The 25,000-nt window shown below is 47.2% G+C and overlaps 1 protein-coding gene across 1 annotated transcript in view; it reads right to left on the bottom strand.

The window, feature by feature from the left end:
- LOC135827798 (synaptic vesicle 2-related protein-like) overlaps positions 1–5,490 on the bottom strand; it is a 32,514-nt gene extending 27,024 nt beyond the window's left edge. Inside the window, exon 1 of the mRNA XM_065340220.1 lies at positions 4,663–5,490. Within this exon, the coding sequence (XP_065196292.1) occupies positions 4,663–5,146 (484 nt within the window). The 5' untranslated portion in view covers positions 5,147–5,490. The remainder of the gene's footprint in view (positions 1–4,662) is intronic.
- Positions 5,491–25,000: the final 19,510 nt, after the last annotated feature.

Raw genomic sequence — 25,000 nt, 5'->3', positions numbered from 1 at the left:
AAGGCGAGTGTTCTGACCACCTTGCCAACCACACACCTACACTACATGTATGCATTGCAGTCACACTAAAACCTGTATTATGTGACCTACTATTGACGTACAGTGAAACTTGTCTAAGACAACCGCTCAAGGGACCTTCATAGCGTGGTCTCTGTTACCAGGTTGTCTCCTCATCCAGGGTCATTTGACTGGAAAAAGCATCCTTTGGTCCTGGTTTCCGTGGTCTTTTAGGACAGGTGACCGCCTTATCCGAGTTGTCGCATGGACAGGTTTCACTGAATGCACATGAAGGTAAACATTACCGGTATCAACCGCATTGGCCCCATGCCAAGCTTAAGCTCTCACTCAAAAACTAAACTCATCTCGGACGGTGGGCCAATTAAATTATGGTGAAAAAAGGAGGACAACATGTTACGAGTTATGACTAACTGTCCACCAACGTAACCAGATCTTACACGGAGAGTTGGGTGTGGTCCTCGAAAGAGTGCTCAATGCACCGGGGTGCAGAGCTTCATACAAAAAGAATAGAATGGGATACGGAGCTTGGGTTGGCTGTGACTCAGAGTTTCACGCCTGTGGCGATCATCAGACAGCAAGTTTGCTGTCTGATGATCGTCTAACCAGATCTTATACAGTCAGCGAGTGCGACAAAATGGCACAAAACTGACGAGGAGTACTGAGACATTCGGCGACCTGACGCCTAGCTCCAACACTTCTCCAAGTTCTTCCAAGTTGGAAGGTTGTTGGTTTGCGCCTTGGAGAAGTGTTGGAGCTAGGTGTCAGGTCGCCGAATGTGTCAGTACTCCTTGTCAGTTTTGTGCCATTTTGTCGCACTCGCTGAATGTATAAGATCTGGTTACGTTGGTGGACAGTTAGTCATAACTCGTAACATGTTGTCCTCCTTTTTTCACCATAAAACTAAACTAGATTGCCTCAGTCGACATTGTATGTGAATTGGCATATGAAGAAAAAAAGCCTACAATCTCCTGGTATTACTCCGACTTTCAAATCATGGCTATCCATCCAATCCCCAGACAGCACGCGTTTCATTGCCTCAGTTACGTTGTAGATGTCAGTAAGCTAAAAACCTGTGTTACACCAGGGGCGGATCCAGGAGGGGTTCCGTGGAACCCTCTTTAATGCACTACTGGCAACCATATGCATGTCCATGTACATGTATGAGCTGTTCAGTTTTGACTGTACTGGAACCTCCCTGTATAGAGATCGCTGGATCCGCTGCTGTACACGATCACTGTGGGTGACCTGTATCGCCAGGGCCTGGGGCATCAGAAGGTACAATGTATTTTACCGTGGTATACGTACGTTGAACCATACGAAGTACATGATAGTACACCTTGGTCTCCGGAGGCCTCTGTGAAATATTTTGAAGTTGTTAATGGGCACAAGCGGTACGTTCTATGCCGCATTGCCTGTCGTATGTCCGACGTCGTTGTGTACAAAGATCACTGATTTCAAGCCATATACCGTGTGTCACACCGTAAACTATGACCTCCACATGCTGATGCTTCGGCAATTCACGATTGATCCAATCTATAATTATTATTCGCTGCTGCAGTATTGCTGCAGTGATAAAACATGTTTTTTTAGAAGCTAATATAATCGACATGACAGTTACTAATGTGAAGAAGAGGTTGGTGCGACTTCGGCAATACTTGGGGAATTGTACACACAATGACAGGTAGTGCGTGAAGTAACGCTGTACTTCCAGAGCAATCGTGAGGCCCGTGTAGTGTCAAATCACTGGGATTCGGAGTTAGAACTTCCCGAGGTGCAAGTACTTATCACACGGTGGAAACTCTCTGAGCTCAGATATTCTAGGAATACATGTATTCTCACACGACTAATAAACTTGGGACTACTAGTGTGTTTTATCTACGCTCTTGAAACATGATTGTTCGCCCCGATCATTGGCCCAGGCGGATGTAGGATGGCTGTCCAAGCCGACATCTAGGGGTTTATAAGTAACCCCGCTTCTCTGCACCCAAAATTGGACACTTATTGTCCTCGAGTGATGGATAATTGATTTGCAGCAATGCCAGACATAAATACAGCCAGGCCTCGTTAGTTAAGTTAACGCGAAAGTAGGCTGTTTCAAAGTCTTCGCAAGTCTTTGCTACAAACACTGCTGCGTTATCTAATTCTGCCATAATGCTTTGGAGTAGCCAACAGCTATCCAGCAGGCATTTTTCAGCACACAAACACACGCACACGTGCACACACACACACACCTTTGACGCTCATCGCCGGAGGCAATGATAGCGATGCTACAGCAGAAGCCATACTAACTTGACACACAGACAGACACACTGACACACACACACACACACACACACACACACACAGAGGCAACGGTGCCTGTATGACTCTGCAACTGTCTAGGATTTGGAAAGAAACATCATGGATCAACACCGTCAGACCTCGACTATCCGGTCCTCCTTTATCCAGATCCCTCGCCATCCGGAAGAAAATCGTTGGTTACCGATCTACAGCATATGTCATGCATACACGATTACACGTACATACCGATGTGTGTTCGATTATCCAGTTCCCTCGCTCATCCGGATACTTTTGTGGAAAACGGATGTTGAGAAGAAGTAGCGACGACCCGGCCATTATGGAATCCAATACACCACACCACCACACGGATGTGTGCGGTTAAAAGCGAGGTCCGACTGCAGTGCTACTCCACTTATGGTTCAAAACAGACCGGTAAATTCCAGTCCTTCTCACGCATAGCAACCCTCAATTGGGCATCAGAAGAGCGTTGTATTTCACGAGCTGTCCACATCCGTACGGTCGAAAGCAATGAAATGGTTGGTAGGTCTGAAGTCGATACGCGGATTCGTACTATTTATTCATCTTTAGTGTTGAAACGAGCGCATCTATAACAAACGAGCGATCAGTTCCACTAACGAGCAAGCTATCGAGCGAGCTAACGAGTTTCATTGATGTGGCAAATATGATTATTTTTTTGAATAATTTTTTTCTAATTTTTTTATTTGGTGCAGCTGAGAGCCTGTTGCCGGAATGGCGGTGTTTTCAAGTGCAATTTTTTCTAAGTTCGATTTTTTCAGCTGGTTCAAATTATCACCGCCGGCATTTGGGGTTGCTGCTGCTTCACTTCGGACTGCTGTTTGGTGTCGAGATGTCTTTTCAGCGCCGTCGTCGATCAGCCTTTGTAAGAATAGACCGTTTTGCAAAGATTGCAAGTAGCCCTGGTCTTCACTGCATCGCGGGAGAACACTTCCAAACGACTGAGCGTAACTTTCACTCGAATGGAGAGGTGACCGAAGCATATCCTGCGACAGGTCAGCAGATGCGGAACAAGACATCAGTAGAGTCCACCAAAGCTGCAACGACAACTGAAACAACTCAAGTGTCGTGCAGGCATACAGTCACTGTAACTGCGAGTGATTTTCACTTTGCGCGGGACTGGACTCTCGATCGACCAGGGCCAGGGAGTCGTAAAATATTTTACGACTCCCCGGTTGACATGTACTGCCATGTGTACGGAGTACGGTGTTCGTCAGTGCAAACGAGCTGGTCGCACAAACGAGCCGAGTTTCTGGCGAGCGAGCTAACGAGTATCCGGTGAGATCGTTTCAACACTATTCATCTTTTTTAAGTACTTCCTCTGTATACAAAAACGTCGTGACAAGCTATATACAAAGAAAAAAGCAACTCAGACGAATGAGATTGAGTTTATTCAGAGTCTTCGTCGCTCCTGTCATTGTCACCTGACGACGCTGACGTCGCATCGCCAACAGTCGCTGCTTCCGCTCCCACTCGTTCAGATTCTTTTCAGCTGCTGTGATGATCCGACGCGGGAATTTGGCTACGTCCTCTTCACCTCCAGAGCTGTGTACGAATCGGTGTCGACTATATTCAGTCGTTCCAACCCGCGACCTCCATTATGTCGTGAAACGAGTCGCTCAAGCACACCCACACGCTTCGCATTTTCTCGGCAGGATAATCCTCCCAGCATTCTACAACGGCTTCGAGGAGGTCCCTGCGATTCCCCTAGACGACGGAGACGTGTGACTGGAGAGAGGCAAAGAAAGCCAGGTCGTCGACATTCCGATCCGGAGTCAGAGCTGGTTGCACGACGACTGAAATGTTTCATCTTGCCGTGCGAGCGGAACCGATTTATGTTCTCACGCTGCATATGGGGGCCGCGCACCGCAAGTACGAGCCTGGCCAGTTTAAGGGCAGCGAATGCTGCGTGACTCCGTGTTCCAGCCGCAAGCTCCACTTCGTCACCGTGTCAGTTTCGAGCAAGTAAGTGTTAGTTTTTCTTCATTTGGCTCGTGAGTTCCTGTCGGCAACGTCCTCACACGCATGGCTTCGCTTCGGGGGATCAACCAAACCTACCTCAACATGAATGTGGGTGGTCAATGACAGCCTTTGGCATGGTTCGTTGAGCAGGTTCTTGCTCAAAAACACCGTTGAAGAAAAGTCACGAAGTTTTGAATACGGAGGAAGTATAGTGTACGCCTAAAACATCATGTTACATGGCACTCTAGACTAGTTGTGTTGATTCTCCCCTCCCCCCCCCCCCCCCCCACACACACACCTTCCTCGTCCACGGGCATCGGTAGTGTGTACGTCCATGTGAGAGTGCACGGAACACGGATTACTCACCTGCCCCGTTTGTGATCAGTTCGTCGTCGCTTCGCGGAAACACTTCCATTTCGTCGTCAGAGTCGAACCCGTAGTCCACGTCCGTTCCTGGATCGCTGTCCAGCGCACCGAACACGTGTGGCCGTATCGCAGCGGACCGTCGGTACCCGGGTGGGTGGTCGACGATCACCTGCCGACTGGATGACCTGCTGGAAGTGATTGCCGCGTGGATGATCTCGAGCGGAGGCATGTACTCCGCATCAGGCGTGCCATCCGGTATTGTACCTCGCGATCTGCTCAGCAGGAAGCCGCTCGTGTGCGCCTCCGGGAGCGTGGCAGTCGCGGCCCTGATCGGCAGGTCGCTCTCATCGTCATTGATCCGCGTTGCACCCGGCGACCGGCCCAGCGAGCGGGTGCGCAGATGCGCCGCGCGCAATCTCCGCCACGGACTAGGGGCCGCTGGCGAACAGCCAGATTGACACTGGGATCCAGTTACCCCTGGCATTATCCTCGCGGCACTGACCTAGCTTGGCAGCAAACAAGGTCCGAACGACGACGTACCGGTGGCTCAACTCGTGGCCTTTCGCCACCGTCGCTGCCTGTAGACTCCTGAAAATTAATAGTCTAGTATGCATTCAAGGCTCCTCGCCCAATTATTTTATCAACTTTGAAAGTATTGGTAACGGCAATCCAGATCAAATCAGGTCTACGTTATTCAGAGGGATCGGACAATAGGGATGGAGAAGGCAAATCCGTACGTACAGCTGTCGGGAAGCAACACCAATCCGATCTTCGAATGGCCTATAACTAAGTATACTATTTCGTATGCCTGTAGTCTGCCAATAAAACCCACCAAAGTAAAGTGCCACGAAGTAACAGTTGAGGCTTTATTCGATATTGCAAGTACAATACAATGTCATGTACATAGTCATTGGGTGGTAGAGTCTACACTGTTCTACAAGCACCCATGTCGGTGCCTGGTATCATGACATGAGAGCTTCGACTCGTTCGAGCAGCTGTGTTGGCAAAGCCCACGCTTGATCAAGTTGATGCCTGTAAGTGTTTGTTTTGGTTGTGTGTGTATGCAGCCAGACAAAAGAGCGAGGCACGCGTCTCACTTGAAATTCTATCATCCATGAAGCATTGAAGATCTCCAGAAGTGGTGCCAAACCAAAGTACTGCCTACTGCGTAAGCAGTAGATCTATGGCCCAGTAATGCAGTATGGGGATCCAAGGATGGAATGAACCCGCATGCATCCAGGTCCCGGATCCCTGGCACTTGGATCGATGAGTCCTTGACAGTTGTTGAATCTCAGTGCAGAGCGTCGTGGTCCTTTGTAATGCTGGTCCAGTGGAGGATTACTATTTTTTTTACTGTGTAAGCACAAATTTTCGTTTGGAATTAACTTTCGCTATACATGTATTCCTTAGGGGCACGAAACAACTAAAGTTTGTAGCAAACTAAATTTTTTTCTGAACTTTCGGGGCGACAGACCTTAGGCCTTGACGGATTATGCTAACATTTTCGTGAAATTATGCTTTTCGCATTGCTGAAAAAATTCCCGAATTATGCTATTTTATGCTAAAAGTTATCATATTATGCCGCATTATGCTCACATATGCTGCTAATGTACATGATGGTTCTGTGCAAAATAATAGGGGAGTCTTTTGTAGAGGGCGTTGTACTGCAGTAGCAAAAGTTCAACGGGGTCAACGCACCGTCCGACCTAGCTACGAACGTCAATGATTGTAGTGGACTGGACATATTATTATCAAGGGAGTCGTAAACCTCCGAATTCCTGGTGCATCTACTTGTACTTGTACTTGTAGAACATGTACAACTGTATGGAATTTGATGCGAACAGGCGGATTATTCCAATTTATGCGATTCGTATGCAATTAGCCCCGGATTATGCGATTATTCGATTTTGGTAGGAATTATGCGAAAAATTATGCTAGCATAATCTGTCAAAGCCTAACAGACCTCGACCAAAAACGAAATTACATGTAATTGTTTTAGTACATACATGTACCTGTTCATGGACATGACAAGCCTGCTACTGCTGGTGAAGTGATCTAACGAAAGATTTCGTGAACGAAAGTTTGTACTTCGACAGTAGTGTTTAGAAGAGTGCGGGTCAGCGGTCAGCGGTCAGCGGTCAGCGGTCAGCGGTCAGCGGTAAGCGGGTTGTCTGCACACTAAAATCTACGTTTTAAAAGAAAACTACCCAAGTCCTTATTGGATTGCGACAGTTTCTAACAAACTACCTCTCACTGATTTGAGAGAAAGACACAAGCGGGAAAAGTCTGAAGAAAAATTATTGTCTTTCACCATCAGGCCTCGAACCAGGGACCTTCGCTTGAGGCGAGCGATGCTCTAACCACTGAGCTATGATGTAGCTTTCATCCCAGCAGAGCCTAGGCTTTCGCCAAATCGGCCGGCCGAAAAATTCGCCGAAAACGAGTTTTAACGAAAAATCGCTAAACTTGTCGCCGATTTGGGAGGGTTCCTTTGAGAATCGCCGAAAATCTACCGAATGTTGTTGCAAAGTGTGTTTACGAATAAATAATGTTGCTGCAAACATGACCGATCGAGTTCTTCAGTTCTATGCCAATAGTTCTAGTGCGTTGAGGTCGTGTAACTCGTGTCCTTTGACCTCCTCTCAAACAAACATTAGCCATTGGGAAGATCGTTACGAGTAAACTCCTCATATCGGCCGACCGAAAATTTGCCAAAAACGAGACTTATCGAAAATCGCTGAGCTTTTCGCAAATTTTGGAGGGTTCCTTTTAGAATCGCCGAAAATCTACCAAATCTTCCAATATCTCACCAATTTTGAAGCCAGCATGCCAGCAATTTTGCAGCCGATTGTCAAACAAACAGCTGATTTTGCTGCAGCATCTGATGTATTGTTGAGCCGAGCAAAAAGCTGATTCCATAGCCGAATAGGCGAAAAAACTGGCCGATTTGGGGAAAGCCTAGCCGAGACCGTTCAACATTTTCTTCAGACGTCATACCTCACGCTTCCTGTGAATCCATAATATGGATAAAACGAAGGACCACAATGGTACGTGTTAGAAAGCACAAGTTCTGAAGTGTGAAAGGTCTTCTAGCTCGTAACATTGTAGTCGCTTGATTGTTGTATCTCGAATCCGCCGTATTGCTGATGTACTGCATGGTACTGTAAAAGCCATACACGTATATTATAACGAAGTGCTAACTCTACCGAGTTTTAACGAAGATTAATCTGTCGTTAAAATAGAAATCGTTATACAGAAACCGATACATAATTATACTGCCCTATTGAGCGTTGAGAATGAGTGAGAATCGTTACCTTTGGTACACGTAAACTAGTCAATTTTGGGAAATCGTTATATATGCGCCTCGTTAGGGTAATGGCTTTGACAGTACCTGTTATACGCCATATGCGCTGCATAGTATTAATTTTACTGATACATTCCATCGAAGTCAAACAACTATTGCTTCTTCACAGAATAATTATACTGTGAAGAAGCAATAATTGTCCTCGTGCCATGTGGTCGTTCGTTCTTGACACTTTAAGAAAGTCAGAGGGTTCCCAACATTTGGCGATCACGCCAGGACTCGGCGGGTAATGCTTGAACAACTACATGTACATGACACATTGTATAGGCTATGGAAGACAGCTTTATCGCCAGCGGAATTCGTTAATGGTTATGGATTGGAAGGCGTTAAGTCGGTCCAATACTTGGAGCAGAGGCTTTCCCAGTGCGAGGACCGCGAGGAGCGCAGTGCCAGAAGGCAAGAGGGTGCGCTCCGCACAGAGGTTGACGAAAAGCTGAAGGCGATGAACGAGCGCATCGCCAGGGAGTATGAGGGTGATGGTGACAGTTTTTCAGTTTTTTCCATCTAAATTGTCTTGGTCGAAGTCCTGCAGTGTAGTACTGAGGCGTTCGGCTCTTCATTATTCATGTTCGCTTAGCTTCCCCTCCAATCGATCTTTAAATCAATCTTTAGATCCACCCAAGTTGTGTGGTATGTTGCTATGCGTCCTTGAATTGTGGTTTAACCGTTTTGTCACATGGTCTTGCCAGTATCGTCCTCGACATACATGTACAATCATGGTATATACAGAAGCCTTGCTTGGTGGTTTAACATGTTTTTCGATTTTATAGTTGTAGTCAGGAGCACTACGCGTCCTCGCCTTGTATTAACATGCTGTCAAAATCGAAAAACATGTACAATCATGCAACACGTAGTGGAAGTGGTACTTTGCATGCGTTTACGTATACATGTATCACCCACGTTCTCGTATCCGTTACGTGGGACTAAAACCTCCCCAGTAGGGAGGTTTTAGTCCCACGTAACGGATACGAGAACGATACACGTAAACGCATGCAAAGGACTCACTTTCCACTGTTGTACAATGTATTTTGTCACACGGAACAAACAAAAGCATGAAGCGAAAGGCCCAAAGTAGGCCAAAGACGAAGCTTCGAAGCTCATCGAATATTTAAAAAATTTGATATCGTGCTTCGAAAACTTCTTTAGCTGAGCACCCTCACAGCTTGCACAATTCTCTCCATTCTGATTTTCGCTCACGTTCTGGCGGAACGTGGGTGAGCCTCGAGCGCGAGGCCTCCTGATCCATACACGGTATGTCGTGAATCAGAAAACGTCTGTACGTGGGTCACTGCACTGAGTACTAGTATCATGCACGTGGAACACACACGTAAAGTACACACGGATTACTTGGGACTAAAACCTCCCCAGGCCTAGCTCTACTCTGACGTCCGCATTTGTCGGATGAAAAGAGGTTCCCGACCCCACGCACGGAGGTCGAGGAGGCTCGATGATGTAACAATACAGTAAATAATTATCACTCTCTCTTAGTATTGACTCCCATTGATTTTTGCTATACCTAAGCAGTCAAATCTTCCTGCATATTTCACTCCTCATGGCTATATTGACTAGACGACTGCTTATACATGTACATGTATTTGACGGCTTATGGGTTGCGCAGTTGAACGGTGCCTAGTGCAGCATGGGCACTGTGTCTCAGAAAGGTGATAGCCACTGTCATCTCGGCGTGACTATCACTCCTTCACTAAATTTTTCTGACCATATAAAATCTATCACCCATAAGTTTCGCAGTCGTGTTTTTCTGTTGCGCCATATGGCCCATTTCCTTTCTGCTTCAACCGTGAATTTGCTCTACAAGTGTTACGTACGACCACTGTTAGAATACGCAGTCCCTGTCTGGTCATTCGCCGTATCCCATTCAGATTCGCTTACGTTAGACCGACTGCAAGACGTTGCTGCTCGTTCATATCTGCTTTGTAAGACCCGGCACCCTCCTGAGTGGGAAACCCCGAAGCAGATTCTTAATCGTACTTGTGACTGGTCATCCCTGAAGTGGCGTCGTCAGATTCTGTCCTTGCTGTATTTTCATCATGTCTTTTACCAGTTTCCGTCTTTGCTAATTCGTTTCAAATTCAATGTATCCCTTAGTTGTCGTCACCCGTGCTCTATAGTTTTACCTCGTTCTGGCGCCCATTTCCTTAAATCCCCTCTCTTCAGTTTATCTGTGGAATGAAACAAACTTCCAGAACACATCCGCTGCGTTCAGTCCTCTGTCAATTTTCGCATTGCTCTAAAGGCTCATTACTCTCAGCATAGATATTCTCTGACTGGAATTCCGAACTTTTCCGTTTGAGAAATTTTTTTCCTTGAAATTAATCCTTGCTGGGTTTTTTTCATCTAAATGTCCCGCTATTATCTGCAGAGGTGATTTCTTCCCTCGTCGATTTCTTTCCTGCTTTTATACCTCGATATTTACATGTAGGTACATGTTTCCCTTCTTCCCATGCTTCATCTTCCACTCTCCTCTCCCCATTTCCCCATTTTTCTTGGGATATTTATGTGGGAGACTTCCGTGATAAGCATCCATTTGCTTTTGGAGAATCCTTTTAAATAAATACAATACAAGTATGAGTAGGTGATGAAGCAACGGCCCAGTTGTGCAATCATAAAACCGGGATTCATGAGGTTATCTTTCTGGAATTTGAAATACGGACTGTTTGTCGTTAATTGACTTCGTACTTGGTCAGTATAGGAAATAAAACCTCGAAAAAGACCTCGGCTTTTATTTCCTATATTGACCTCGTAGTCAGTCAATATTATAATTAAATTTTATTAATACAATAGGGAAAAAAGGTTTCAGAGCAGACTCGCTCGCTTCCCATTCACTCTGCAAACTCGAACTCATTTCTCAATCAATATTTAGAACGTTTCGGCAAAATTGCCCTCATCAGGTATGCATGCTGTTACATGTATTGCTGTACTGATATCAATGATTAGGCATATGCGGATAATGCCGGCAGAAAAATTGGCAGAATTCGGTACTTTTTCTGGTAAGTTTCATGCATGTTTGGTATGTGGATAAAGAAATGGAGCAGAATTCGAGGAATTGCCCGCCATAAGGTTTGTATGGTTCTGCCAATTTTACTGCTTTTCGAGCAGAATCTGCCACCTTTTCGAGCATTATCCGCACACCCCTGCCCTATCAATGATTACGTAATAGACGCCAGCAGTGCCAGTACATGTACAGTAGGCAGTAGTGGCTTGTGATGATGTAAAATACAAGTCATGTTATCTGTCCACCCTGCACTCCACTCCATCCTGCACTCCACTCGTTTCGCACACATCCGCACATTCACTCATACGTGCACCCCACTATTGTCATTGAACACGACCATATTGCCAGTGGGGGCCTCCACAGCACAAAGACACTCTCACTCAACTCTCCGCACAAAGACACTCTCACTCAACTCTCCGCACAAAGACAAAAGAGGCCGACGTCTTAATTAACCCTGCACTCGTCACATCCTTTTATCCCACGCCGTGCTCCCTCGTACCCGTTCCCGGGTGGACAGAGAACACTACTTCTCTGCTAATACAATACAACCCGCTGGCTGTGCATGCAGACCTTCTTGCACGATTTTCCAGTGGAATGGGTTGCCGATACTGTACAATACACGTAGTCTGCCCGGGTAATAATATTATTATTTTTTACTACTAATAGTCCAACAGTTCTCAGCCATTCGAGAGAATATCTAGTAGGTACTATAGTTTCTGAGCTTTTCCGAGTCGGAGTGCCATTGCGTTCAAGAAGCTAATAGGGGCGCAACAAGAAGAACGCGGGTAGCTTGTTTTTCAGATTCTTGTGTTCACAACGATAGTGCAGCGGGCTAGGTGGTCAGAATGTCGGCGAGCGGGCCAAGTGAAAACGCTGGCGAAGACTCACCAAGTAACTGCCCTAGCATGTCGGCCAGTGTTTGCAGTGAACCGTGTGAGGTTTGCAACCCGCGGGAAATTTCTAGCCAAGTTGGTGCTGAGGTCTTCAGTAGCACAGAAACAGATAAAGTTTGCAGCGTGGCAGTAATCGAATGCGGTGAGAACGCTCCCCAAGGCTCGTCATGTTGTGCAGGTAGGAGGAAGAAACGCTTCGGAGAACGGCCACAGCCCGACAATGGAGGTGACGAATTGCAACTGTCTGTTGCCTCGCCAGCGTTGCCCAAATTGCCGGATGAAATATGGGCACTGATATTCAGTAAATTACCCAATGGATGGTATCACAGTCATCACCTAGCAACCGTCTGCCAGCAATTCCGAAGAGTCGCTGTTGAATGGAAAGGTAGGGTGTGTGAGACATCGTCTTTCGATTTCCGCCAAGGATCTAGCAGAAGCATGATAAGAAGATTCATGGAATTGGCTCGCAAATGTGGAAACTATGTGAAAGAGTTGGAGCTGATGGGAGAAGATTTCGCGCCGGCGACCCCAGGACCAAGAATCTCAACAAACACTGTAGTTGAAGGTTTGAAACTCATGCCTAACCTCGCAGTGCTCGACTTAAGTATGTGTTTCATTGAAAGAGATATCACAATACTGGACGCAATACTGGAATTTGAACATTTACAAGAGGTTTGGGTCACTGTTGCTGTGCGGCCGACAACTTATCCTGGAGATTACTCTTTCTACTTCACTGAGGCGGCAATGAATACTCTAGTATCAGTATCACTCAAGATGGCCCTCCATCTGAGAATCGTCGGGTGGATGAGGGACGGTACTGGCATCTACGAACTGCTGAAGCGAATTCAAGCCAGGGCGGGCAATTTGCAAAGCCTGCAGGTGTTCCAGATTTCTCGTCTCCCGTCCGCACCGCTGTGCGGTACAACACCAGTTAACATAGGCAGGATGTCGGAAGACTGTTCGCACTCTCCGTTGCAGCCTACAGCAGAGTTCGATCAAATGTCAACCGGTTGCCCGTTTCTGCAAGGCTTATTCCTGAGCAACCTTTGCATGAAAGGTAAAAAGTTTCTTTTCTTTAAATCCTGAAACAAAATCCGCAGATCACGCAGTCGGGGGCTGTCGTTAAAGTATACGACATGACGTCACCAGACGATGGGAATCATGCAGAGTTCATTGAGATTTTCTCTCGCCTCCTTAAAGAGTTCCCGTTATGCACAATATCTTGCTGGCAAACAGCGGCACTATGCGATGCGCTAGAAAAATGGCAGCCTGTTTCAAGTCACTGCAACACCTTTCCTATGGTTTTCGAACCCATCTAGTAGGCCACGCCTCAAGATATCTCAGAGATGAGAATGAGCTTAGTGCTCAGATGCTGGTATCTCATAATCTGCCTGTCGCAATTTGTCGAGCCTATAGCTATCCGTGGTGCAATTGGAGTGCCAGGGCTACGCAGAAAGGACCTTTCGTGTTGGAACCATCGGAGCTTTAACACTGTGCTGCCTGAGTACTTTGGTGAGTTGGCCACGCTAGGAAAGCTGTCGCTACGTGTAATGTCATTGAGGTTAGAGGCTGACCTTGAAACACTTGCAACACAGTGTCCACAATTGTAGTGCCTGTATCTCAGTGGCCCATCAATGCTGAACTTTGCCCGTATATCCCAAGACTGGACGTTGTTATCAGAAAGCTGCCAAACTTGAAGGCGCTGACTATAGACCACCCTAATGTTGAGCAACAGAGCTTTTTCGAAAGCCTGGCCAAACTAAGTAAGCTAGAGCATTTCAGCTTCCGGACGGAAGAAACCAACTTCGATCTCACGCTTATCCATTTCTTTGAATCCAGCCCATCTCCACTTACTTCTTCGAGAAGTAATTTCGTCCACGTCGTCTGGGTTGGGCCGGCGATAGGACTAAATGAGCTGATCCAACGCCTCAGTGCAAGTCGTCCAAGCAGCCGGTTGCGTGTGAAACGCAACCGTTTGCCCTACGCCCGCTCATATTAACATTGTCTGGTCTCGTTTAATGCTGTGTCATGCCGCTCTCTCAACTAGAACTTAGCGAGCTAGCGCTTCAAATCTTACACTCCACAGAGTTTCCACACCAGGACCAGACCATGAGGCGCTAGGCGGCAGTGCGGGGCCACCAACGACTGGTCTGTACTTTTAGTGTTTGAAGCGAACTTGACAATCTTTAGTTGAACATCTGTCGTGACTACTGTGTACAGTGCTAGTGATATTGCCTTGATATCAGGGAGTCGTAAAATACCGACTCCCTGCTTGATATTCATGCTGGCTTTTACTCTGTGACTTTGGTTAGCCCTTCTAGATTTACTATGCATAATTATTGTTATCATACTGTGTATGTGTAGTTATGTGTATCACGGCGATATTCTGCATTGTCATAGTGCTTGTTGAGTCCGTATTAAGTGAACCTCGGCCTGCTTCGCCAGGGTTTTTCTACCAGTTTTTTTATATTCCCATAAAACACTACGACATGGGTGTTTGTTATGCGTACAGTATACATCATGTGACATGTTTGTGTACAATGTTAATGTGGCTCTCAACTACAGTCTACAGTGCTGTCAATTGAAATCCGACCCCCCGGGCGGCGCGGCGAGCCGGCCAGGGGGGGGGGGGGTGAGTCGGATTTCAGTTGACAGCACTGTACATAATATAATTATACGTATGATTGTACAGGTAGATCTACACGTACATCCTCTGTGCAAAACGAAGCTGATCCGGCCGTTTCTCTGACTCGATTATATTGTATCAAGGAGTTCAGCAAAAAAGAAAAGAAGCCAGTCTGTGGTGATTGCCAGTCTGTGGGGATTGCCAGTCTGTGGGGATTTCCAGTCTGTGGGGATTGCCAGTCTGTGGTGATTGCCAGTCTGTGGGGTTGCCAGTCTGTGGGGATTGCCAGTCTGTGGGGATTGCCAGTGTTTGGGGATTTCCAGTCTGTGGGGATTTCCAGTCTGTGGGGATTGCCAGTCTGTGGTGATTGCCAGTCTGTGGGGATTGCCAGTCTGTGGGGATTGCCAGTCTGTGGGGATTGCCAGTCTGTGGGGATTGCCAGTCTGTGGGGATTGCCAGTCTGTGGGGATTGCCAGTCTGTGGTGATTGCCAGTCTGTGGGGATTGCCAGTCTGTGGGGATTGCCAGTCTGTGGGAATTGCCAGTCTGTGGGGATTGCCAGTCTGTGGTGATTGCCAGTCTGTGGAGATTGCCAGTCTGTGGTGATTGCCAGTCTGTGGGGATTGCCAGTCTGTGGGGATTGCCAGTCTGTGGTGATTGCCAGTCTGTGGGGATTGCCAGTCTGTGGTGATTGCCAGTCTATGGGGATTGCCAGTCTGTGGGGATTGCCAGTCTGTGGGGATTGCCAGTCTGTGGTGATTGCCAGTCTGTGGGGATTTCCCTAGTAAAATAATACTACGAAAAAAAAAGATCAAGGAACTACAAGTCACGCTATGCTGTCCACTAACACCACCAATTACTAAACAATCAGCTCATGCGATAACATTGCACGACATTTTATTTCCTATATTGACCTCGTAGTCAGTCAATATTATAATTTATTAATACAATAGGGAAAAAAGGTTTCAGAGCAGACTCGCTCGCTTCCCATTCACTCTGCAAACTCGAACTCATTTCTCAATCAATATTTAGAACGTTTCGGCAAAATTGCCCTCATCAGGTATGCATGCTGTTACATGTATTGCTGTACTGATATCAATGATTAGGCATATGCGGATAATGCCGGCAGAAAAATTGGCAGAATTCGGTACTTTTCTGGTAAGTTTCATGCATGTTTGGTATGTGGATAAAGAAATGGAGCAGAATTCGAGGAATTGCCCACCATAAGGTTTGTATGGTTCTGCCAATTTTACTGCTTTTCGAGCAGAATCTGCCACCTTTTCGAGCATTATCCGCTCACCCCTGCCCTATCAATGATTACGTAATAGACGCCAGCAGTGCCAGTACATGTACAGTAGGCAGTAGTGGCTTGAGATGATGTAAAATACAAGTCATGTTATCTGTCCACCCTGCACTCCACTCTACCCTGCACTCCACTCGTTTCGCACACATCCGCACATTCACTCATACGTGCACCCCACTATTGTCATTGAACACGACCATATTGCCAGTGGGGGCCACCACAGCACAAAGACACTCTCACTCAACTCTCCGCACAAAGACACTCTCACTCAACTCTCCGCACAAAGACACTCTCACTCAACTCTCCGCACAAAGACAAAAGAGGCCGACGTCTTAATTAACCCTGCACTCGTCACATCCTTTTATCCCACGCCGTGCTCCCTCGTACCCGTTCCCGGGTGGACAGAGAACACTACTTCTCTGCTAATACAATACAACCCGCTGGCTGTGCATGCAGACCTTCTTGCACGATTTTCCAGTGGAATGGGTTGCCGATACTGTACAATACACGTAGTCTGCCCGGGTAATAATATTATTATTTTTTACTACTAATAGTCCAACAGTTCTCAGCCATTCGAGAGAATATCTAGTAGGTACTATAGTTTCTGAGATTTTCCGAGTCGGAGTGCCATTGCGTTCAAGAAGCTAATAGGAGCGCAACAAGAAGAACACGGGTAGCTTGTTTTTCAGATTCTTGTGTTCACAACGATAGTGCAGCGGGCTAGGTGTTCAGAATGTCGGCGAGCGGGCCAAGTGAGAACGCTGGCGAAGACCCACCAAGTAACTGCCCTAGCATGTCGGCCAGTGTTTGCAGTGAACCGTGTGAGGTTTGCAACCCGCGGGAAATTTCTAGCCAAGTTAGTGCTGAGGTCTTCAGTAGCACAGAAACAGATAAAGTTTGCAGCGTGGCAGTAATCGAATGCGGTGAGAACGCTCCCCAAGGCTCGTCATGTTGTGCAGGTAGGAGGAAGAAACGCTTCGGAGAACGGCCACAGCCCGACAATGGAGGTGACGAATTGCAACTGTCTGTTGCCTCGCCAGCGTTGCCCAAATTGCCGGATGAAATATGGGCACTGATATTCAGTAAATTACCCAATGGATGGTATCACAGTCATCACCTAGCAACCGTCTGCCAGCAATTCAGAAGAGTCGCTGTTGAATGGAAAGGTAGGGTGTGTGAGACATCGTCTTTCGATTTCCGCCAAGGATCTAGCAGAAGCATGATAAGAAGATTCATGGAATTGGCTCGCAAATGTGGAAACTATGTGAAAGAGTTGGAGCTGATGGGAGAAGATTTCGCGCCGGCGACCCCAGGACCAAGAATCTCAACAAACACTGTAGTTGAAGGTTTGAAACTCATGCCTAACCTCGCAGTGCTCGACTTAAGTATGTGTTTCATTGAAAGAGATATCACAATACTGGACGCAATACTGGAATTTGAACATTTACAAGAGGTTTGGGTCACTGTTGCTGTGCGGCCGACAACTTATCCTGGAGATTACTCTTTCTACTTCACTGAGGCGGCAATGAATACTCTAGTATCAGTATCACTCAAGATGGCCCTCCATCTGAGAATCGTCGGGTGGATGAGGGACGGTACTGGCATCTACGAACTGCTGAAGCGAATTCAAGCCAGGGCGGGCAATTTGCAAAGCCTGCAGGTGTTCCAGATTTATCGTCTCCCGTCCGCACCGCTGTGCGGTACAACACCAGTTAACATAGGCAGGATGTCGGAAGACTGTTCGCACTCTCCGTTGCAGCCTACAGCAGAGTTCGATCAAATGTCAACCGGTTGCCCGTTTCTGCAAGGCTTATTCCTGAGCAACCTTTGCATGAAAGGTAAAAAGTTTCTTTTCTTTAAATCCTGAAACAAAATCCGCAGATCACGCAGTCGGGGGCTGTCGTTAAAGTATACGACATGACGTCACCAGACGATGGGAATCATGCAGAGTTCATTGAGATTTTCTCTCGCCTCCTTAAAGAGTTCCCGTTATGCACAATATCTTGCTGGCAAACAGCGGCACTATGCGATGCGCTAGAAAAATGGCAGCCTGTTTCAAGTCACTGCAACACCTTTCCTATGGTTTTCGAACCCATCTAGTAGGCCACGCCTCAAGATATCTCAGAGATGAGAATGAGCTTAGTGCTCAGATGCTGGTATCTCATAATCTGCCTGTCGCAATTTGTCGAGCCTATAGCTATCCGTGGTGCAATTGGAGTGCCAGGGCTACGCAGAAAGGACCTTTCGTGTTGGAACCATCGGAGCTTTAACACTGTGCTGCCTGAGTACTTTGGTGAGTTGGCCACGCTAGGAAAGCTGTCGCTACGTGTAATGTCATTGAGGTTAGAGGCTGACCTTGAAACACTTGCAACACAGTGTCCACAATTGGAGTGTCTGTATCTCAGTGGCCCATCAATGCTGAACTTTGCCCGTATATCCCAAGACTGGACGTTGTTATCAGAAAGCTGCCAAACTTGAAGGCGCTGACTATAGACCACCCTAATGTTGAGCAACAGAGCTTTTTAGAAAGCCTGGCCAAACTAAGTAAGCTAGAGCATTTCAGCTTCCGGACGGAAGAAACCAACTTCGATCTCACGCTTATCCATTTCTTTGAATCCAGCCCATCTCCACTTACTTCTTCGAGAAGTAATTTCGTCCACGTCGTCTGGGTTGGGCCGGCGATAGGACTAAATGAGCTGATCCAACGCCTCAGTGCAAGTCGTCCAAGCAGCCGGTTGCGTGTGAAACGCAACCGTTTGCCCTACGCCCGCTCATATTAACATTGTCTGGTCTCGTTTAATGCTGTGTCATGCCGCTCTCTCAACTAGAACTTAGCGAGCTAGCGCTTCAAATCTTACACTCCACAGAGTTTCCACACCAGGACCAGACCATGAGGCGCTAGGCGGCAGTGCGGGGCAACCAACGACCGGTCTGTACTTTTAGTGTTTGAAGCGATCTTGACAATCTTTAGTTGAACATTTGTCGTGACTACTGTGTACAGTGCTAGTGATATTGCCTTGATATCAGGGAGTCGTAAAATACCGACTCCTTGCTTGATATTCATGCTGGCTTTTACTCTGTGACTTTGGTTAGCCCTTCTAGATTTACTATGCGTAATTATTGTTATCATACTGTGCATGTGTAGTTATGTGTATCACGGCGATATTCTGCATTGTCATAGTGCTTGTTGAGTTCATATTCAGTTAACCTCGGCCTGCTTCGCCAGGGTTTTTATAGCAGTTTTTTATATTCCCATAAAACACTACGACATGGGTGTTTATTATGCGTACGGTATACATCATGTGACATGTTTTGCAGTGTACAGTGTTAATGTAGCTCTGAACTACAGTCTACAGTGCTGTCAACTGAAATCCGACCCCCGGGCGGCGCGGCGAGCCGGCCAGGGGGGGTCGGATTTCAGTTGCCAGCACTATACATGTACGTATGATTGTACAGGTAGATCTACACGTACATCCTCTGTGCAAAACGAAGCTGATCCGGCCGTTTCCCTGACTCGATTATTATTGTATGAACGAGTTCGGCAAAAAAAGAAAAGAAGCCAGTCTGTGGTGATTGCCAGTCTGTGGGGATTGCCAGTCTGTGGGGATTGCCAGTCTGTGGTGACTGCCAGTCTGTGGGGATTGCCAGTCTGTGGGGATTGCCAGTGTTTGGGGATTTCCAGTCTGTGGGGATTTCCAGTCTGTGGGGATTGCCAGTCTGTGGTGATTGCCAGTCTGTGGGGATTGCCAGTCTGTGGGGATTGCCAGTCTGTGGGGATTGCCAGTCTGTGGGGATTGCCAGTCTGTGGGGATTGCCAGTCTGTGGTGATTGCCAGTCTGTGGGGATTGCCAGTCTGTGGGGATTGCCAGTCTGTGGGGATTGCCAGTCTGTGGGGATTGCCAGTCTGTGGTGATTGCCAGTCTGTGGGGATTGCCAGTCTGTGGGGATTGCCAGTCTGTGGGGATTGCCAGTCTGTGGTGATTGCCAGTCTGTGGGGATTTCCCTAGTAAAATAATACTACGAAAAAAAAAGATCAAGGAACTACAAGTCACGCTATGCTGTCCACTAACACCACCAATTACTAAACAATCAGCTCATGCGATAACATTGCACGACATTGACCGACGGTACTGACGTTCTACAACTAACTGGCTAACAGCTCTAGCACATCTTTTATTGATCTTCGCATCTCTTGAGCCACACAAGTTGTGTGGAATGTTGCTTTGCGTTCTGGAATCGTGGTTTGACCGTATTGTCCAATGGTCTTGCCAGTATCGTCATCGACATGCATGAACATCCGCCAACGTCCTCCACAGCTGAGACTTTCAGCTCGTGCTTGTCTTGGTTGCGCTCACCTTCCCCTCCTTATGTCATTTCTATAACTTAGAACCTTCCAAGTTGGAAGGCTGTTGAAGTGCGCATCCAAGATGTGCTAGAGCTGTTAGCCAGTTTGTTGCAGAACGTCAGTACCGTCGGTCAGTGTCGTGCAATGTTATCGCATGAGCTGATTGTTTAGTATTAGGGTTGGTTCACATATCGCCGGTACGCGCCGGGAGTCACCGGCGGTGGGCTTCTTGCAACCTCTCCCGGCGCATTGCGATTGTGTGAACCAGTGCAGTCGTAACAAAATCATACGGTAAAATATCGCAAGGGACCGCCGGCAAAGTTGGACAGTGCCCAACTCTTGCGATCTGCCCCGGCGCCGATCCCGTACGACTTTGACCAAAAGTGGTTTGTGAACCGTTCGCGCCGGTGATCGCCGGTTGCCGGGAGCCAGACTTTGTCAAAATATCAAACCAATACTTGTCCTAAATTTTCCTAAATTGAAGCTAGAGAGGAGATCCGTTCGCCATTCTTGTAGCCGCTTCAAGGCGGCAAATATGTCAGGATACCAGCCCGTCCTTCTCGGATGATCTGCTTGACCATTGTGCAACTTATGAGACAAATACAATTGAAACAAATATAAAATTATAATGGATACATTGGCAAGTTCTTGTGACTTCATCAACGTTTGCAAGCATAATTTCGACACAATCGCTTACTAGACTGCAATAAAATGTGTAGAAGTAGTTTCATGATCTCCAGTAAAAGGTAGCACCGAGTGGCCATCACCGAAAGACCTTGAACTACTGAAGAAACAAAGAATTCAAGCTTCAATTGGCAAACCTGTCGTAGCATTTTGGCACATTCTGTACTACTTTGTAGTAGATTTGGTACTCGAACCGTAGGCGCAACGGATCGGGAGCTGGCTCACCGCCGATGTCTTGCGGCGCCGATTTTGCTTATGTGAACCAACCCTAACTGGTGGTGTTAGTGGACAGTATAGCGTAACTTGTAGTTCCTTGATCGTTCTCTTTTGTATCACATAATACTACATGTACTACTAGAGTGTTGAGACAATGCATGCCTTAATAAGGTAGCACCGTACTCGATATCGTGTTCACGGTCCATGTCACCCTCTGCTTTTCCGCCCTGTGTCGCATCCGAATACGAAAATTGTGCTGGGCGCAGCTAGCTGATAATATTGTTTTGATCTTCACTCTCCAGCCCCGCGGTCGTACATCTGACTGCAAAGTCCCATCACGCGTCTCACCAGATCAAAGTATGGGTCCTCTTCACTCAGTAGAGACGAGTGAATCAGTAACCACCTCTTTCTCCTCTGCTTCTCTATTTTAGTAGGCTGCCTCACCATCACTACCCCACAGGCGCTACCAAAATGTGACCAAACTACCGGATGGTAGTCATTCGTGACCAGATGTGTGTGCACTGGCACAACCTCCATGCACTATAGTGACAGACACAGCCCAGAAACCTGTTCTATCTAGCTAGCTTCCTCTCTGTCTCTGTATGTCTCTGTCTCTCTGTCTCTGTCTCTCTCTCAGTCTCTGTCTCTCTCTCTGTCTCTCTCTGTCTCTCTCTCTCTCTCTCTCTCTCTCTCTCTCTCTCTCTCTCTCTCTCTCTCTCTCTCTCTCTCACACACACACACACACGCACGCACACACACACACACACACACACACACACACACACAAACACACACGCACTCCCTCTCACTCTCACAGGCTCTCAGCTTCATAAATGTATCTCACTGTGCCTCTACGTAATTCGCCCCATTTTTATTGGTTATATTGTGTCCGTTTTGGTCAGCGAATCAAAATAAGATCAAAAACAATAATATCTGTACATGATATAGACATGTACTTCTTCCATTACTTTATAATACTTCTAGAAGTAACAAGGAGGGCTCACACTCCTGTATGGCAACTTCTCTACATGTACATGTAGATGTATGTTTCACCCCCATCACCAAGTACATTCTATAAAGTTCAGCCATACTGGCCGAAATTTAAACAAAATACTTCAGCCTCCGTCGTCACCCCATGCAGCCATGCAGCCAGTTCCTATGTACATGTACATGTACATGTACATGTGCCTCCGGGTTCTGGAAGCTGGTTACAAACCCGTAGTCTTGCAACGTCAGCCACACACCGGCCTCACTCCCTTGATGCACTTGATCATGGTTTTTACATTTTGCTCTGGAGTCGACCCTCCTTTCTCGGTGCTTTCAGTTATCAACCACCAAATTATGCCAATATTATGCCGGCATAATCCGCCGGTGCCTACTAAGTATGCATGCTGTTGCATGTATATGTACATTGCTGTACTGATATGTATCAATGATTACGTAATAATAGACGCCAGCAGTGCCAGTACATGTACAGTAGGCAGTAGTGGCTTGTTGCCGGAGGGTGATCGGACGGGGCAGCCTGCTCTTCGGGCAGATTGGCTTGCCCGGGGTGTGTGGGAGGATAACAGGGTGGCGTTTTTTGATAATCGCGTCATTGATGCCAACGCACCCAGTTACTCCCATTCATCCCGGGAAGCTACTTCCAACCGCGCTGCTAACGCGAAGAAAAAGAAGTATCGTCAGGCCTCCGAGGACCTCCGTGGGTCGTTCACGGCACTGGTTTGTTCCACGGATGGGGTGCTACATCGCGAATACGCCAGCTATCAGAAGCGACTTGCTGGTCGCCTCGCCCTCAAGTGGGACAAGCCATTTTCAATCATCATGGCTTGGGTGCGAGTTCGCAGCCAATTTGCAGTGATCCATGCAGTCGACCTCCGGCTACGCGGGTCTAGAAGGCGCCTGACAGGCCTGTCGACGCAGGATGGTGCTGGGGTAGGCACCGGCCATTGAAAACTGAATTCCGTCTGTTTCACGTGGAATTTCTCGGAGTTTCCTAATGTATTGTACTTGAATAAAATTCTATTTTACCTTTCATGGTATCTCTATTTTTTCACATCTACATGACTTTAAAGATTTTGCCCGTAAAAGAGGCCGTTACCCCGTAAAAAAAAAGAAAAGTAAGTAGTGGCTTGTGATGATGTAAAATACATGTACACTGTCCACCCTGCACTCCACTCGTTTCGCACACATCCGCACATTCACTCATACGCGCACCCCACTATTGTCATTGAACACGACCATATTGCCAGTGGGGGCCACCGCAGCACAAAGACACTCTAGTCTCACTCAACTCTCCGCACAAAGACAAAAGAGGCCGACGTCTTAACCCTGCGCTCGTCACTTCCTTTTATCCCACACTGTGCTCCCTCGTACCCGTTCCCGGGTGGACAGAGAACACTACTTCTCTGCTAATACAATACAACCCGCTGGCTGTGCATGCAGACCTTCTTGCACGATTTCCAGTGGAATGGGTTGCCGATACCGTACAATACACGTAGTCTGCCCGGGTAGAAAACTTATAGTTATACTGTGACGTCAAACGCAGAGAAGTGACATTACCAACGACTAAAAATGCATTGTACTGAAAGTGCATGACTGTACTGAATCCTCTTAAGAGTGTGAGCAGTCTCGTACTTTCTACCCGGGCAGAATACGTGTATTGTACGGTATCGGAAACCCATTACACTGGAAAATCGTGCAAGAAGGTCTGCATGCACAGCCAGCGGGTTGTACAATCATGCAGCTTGGTCGACGTGTTCCCAATAATTATTTTCTACTACCAATAGTCGAACAGTTCTCAGCCATTCGAGAGAATACATAGTGGGTACCAGTTTCTGAGCTTTTCCGAGTGCCATTGCGTTCAAGAAGCTAATACTGGAGCGCACCAAGAAGAACACGGGTATCTTGTTTTTCAGGTTCTTGTGTTCACAACGATAGTGGAGCGGGCTAGGTGTTCAGAATGTCGGCGAGCGGGTCAAGTGAGAACGCTGGCGAAGACTCACCAAGTAACTGCCCTAGCATGTCGGCCAGTGTTTGCAGTGAACCGTGTGAGGTTTGCAACCCGCGGGAAATTTCTAGCCAAGTAGGTGGCTGTGCTGAGGTCTTCAGTATCACAGAAACAGATAAAGTTTGCAGCGTGGCAGTAATCGAACGCGGTGAGAACGCTCCTCAAGGCTCGTCATGTTGTGCAGGTAGGAGGAAGAAACGCTACGGAGAACGTCCACAGCCCGACAATGGAGGTGACGAATTGCAACTGTCTGTTGCCTCGCCAGCGTTGCCCAAATTACCGGATGAAATATGGGCACTGATATTCAGTAAATTACCCAATGGATGGTATCACAGTCATCACCTAGCAACCGTCTGCCAGCAATTCAGAAGAGTCGCTGTTGAATGGAAAGGTAGGGTGTGTGAGACAACGTCTTTCGATTTCCGCCAAGGATCTAGCAGAAGCATGAGAAGAAGATTCATGGAATTGGCTCGCAAATGTGGAAACTATGTGAAAGAGTTGGTGCTGATGGGAGAATATTTCACGCCGGCGACCCCAGGACCAAGAATCTCAACAAACACTGTAGTTGAAGGTTTGAAACTCATGCCTAACCTCGCAGTGCTCGACTTAAGTATGTGTTTCATTGAAAGAGATATCACAATACTGGACGCAATACTGGAATTTGAACATTTACAAGATGTTCGGGTCACTGTTGCTGCGTGGCCGATAACTTATCCTGGAGATTACTCTTTTCACTTCACTGAGGCGGCAATGAATACTCTAGTATCAGTATCACTCAGGTTGGCCCTCCATCTGACAATCGTCGGATGGTACAGGGACGATACTGGCATCAACGAACTGCTGCAGCGAATTCAAGCCAGGGCGGGCAATTTGCAAAGCCTGCAG

This window comes from Sycon ciliatum, chromosome 12 (assembly GCF_964019385.1).
Source record: "Sycon ciliatum chromosome 12, ocSycCili1.1, whole genome shotgun sequence".
Lineage (NCBI taxonomy): Eukaryota > Metazoa > Porifera > Calcarea > Leucosolenida > Sycettidae > Sycon > Sycon ciliatum.
Note: the sequence above shows the minus strand (reverse complement) of the source record. Positions and strands in the feature narration are given on the sequence as shown.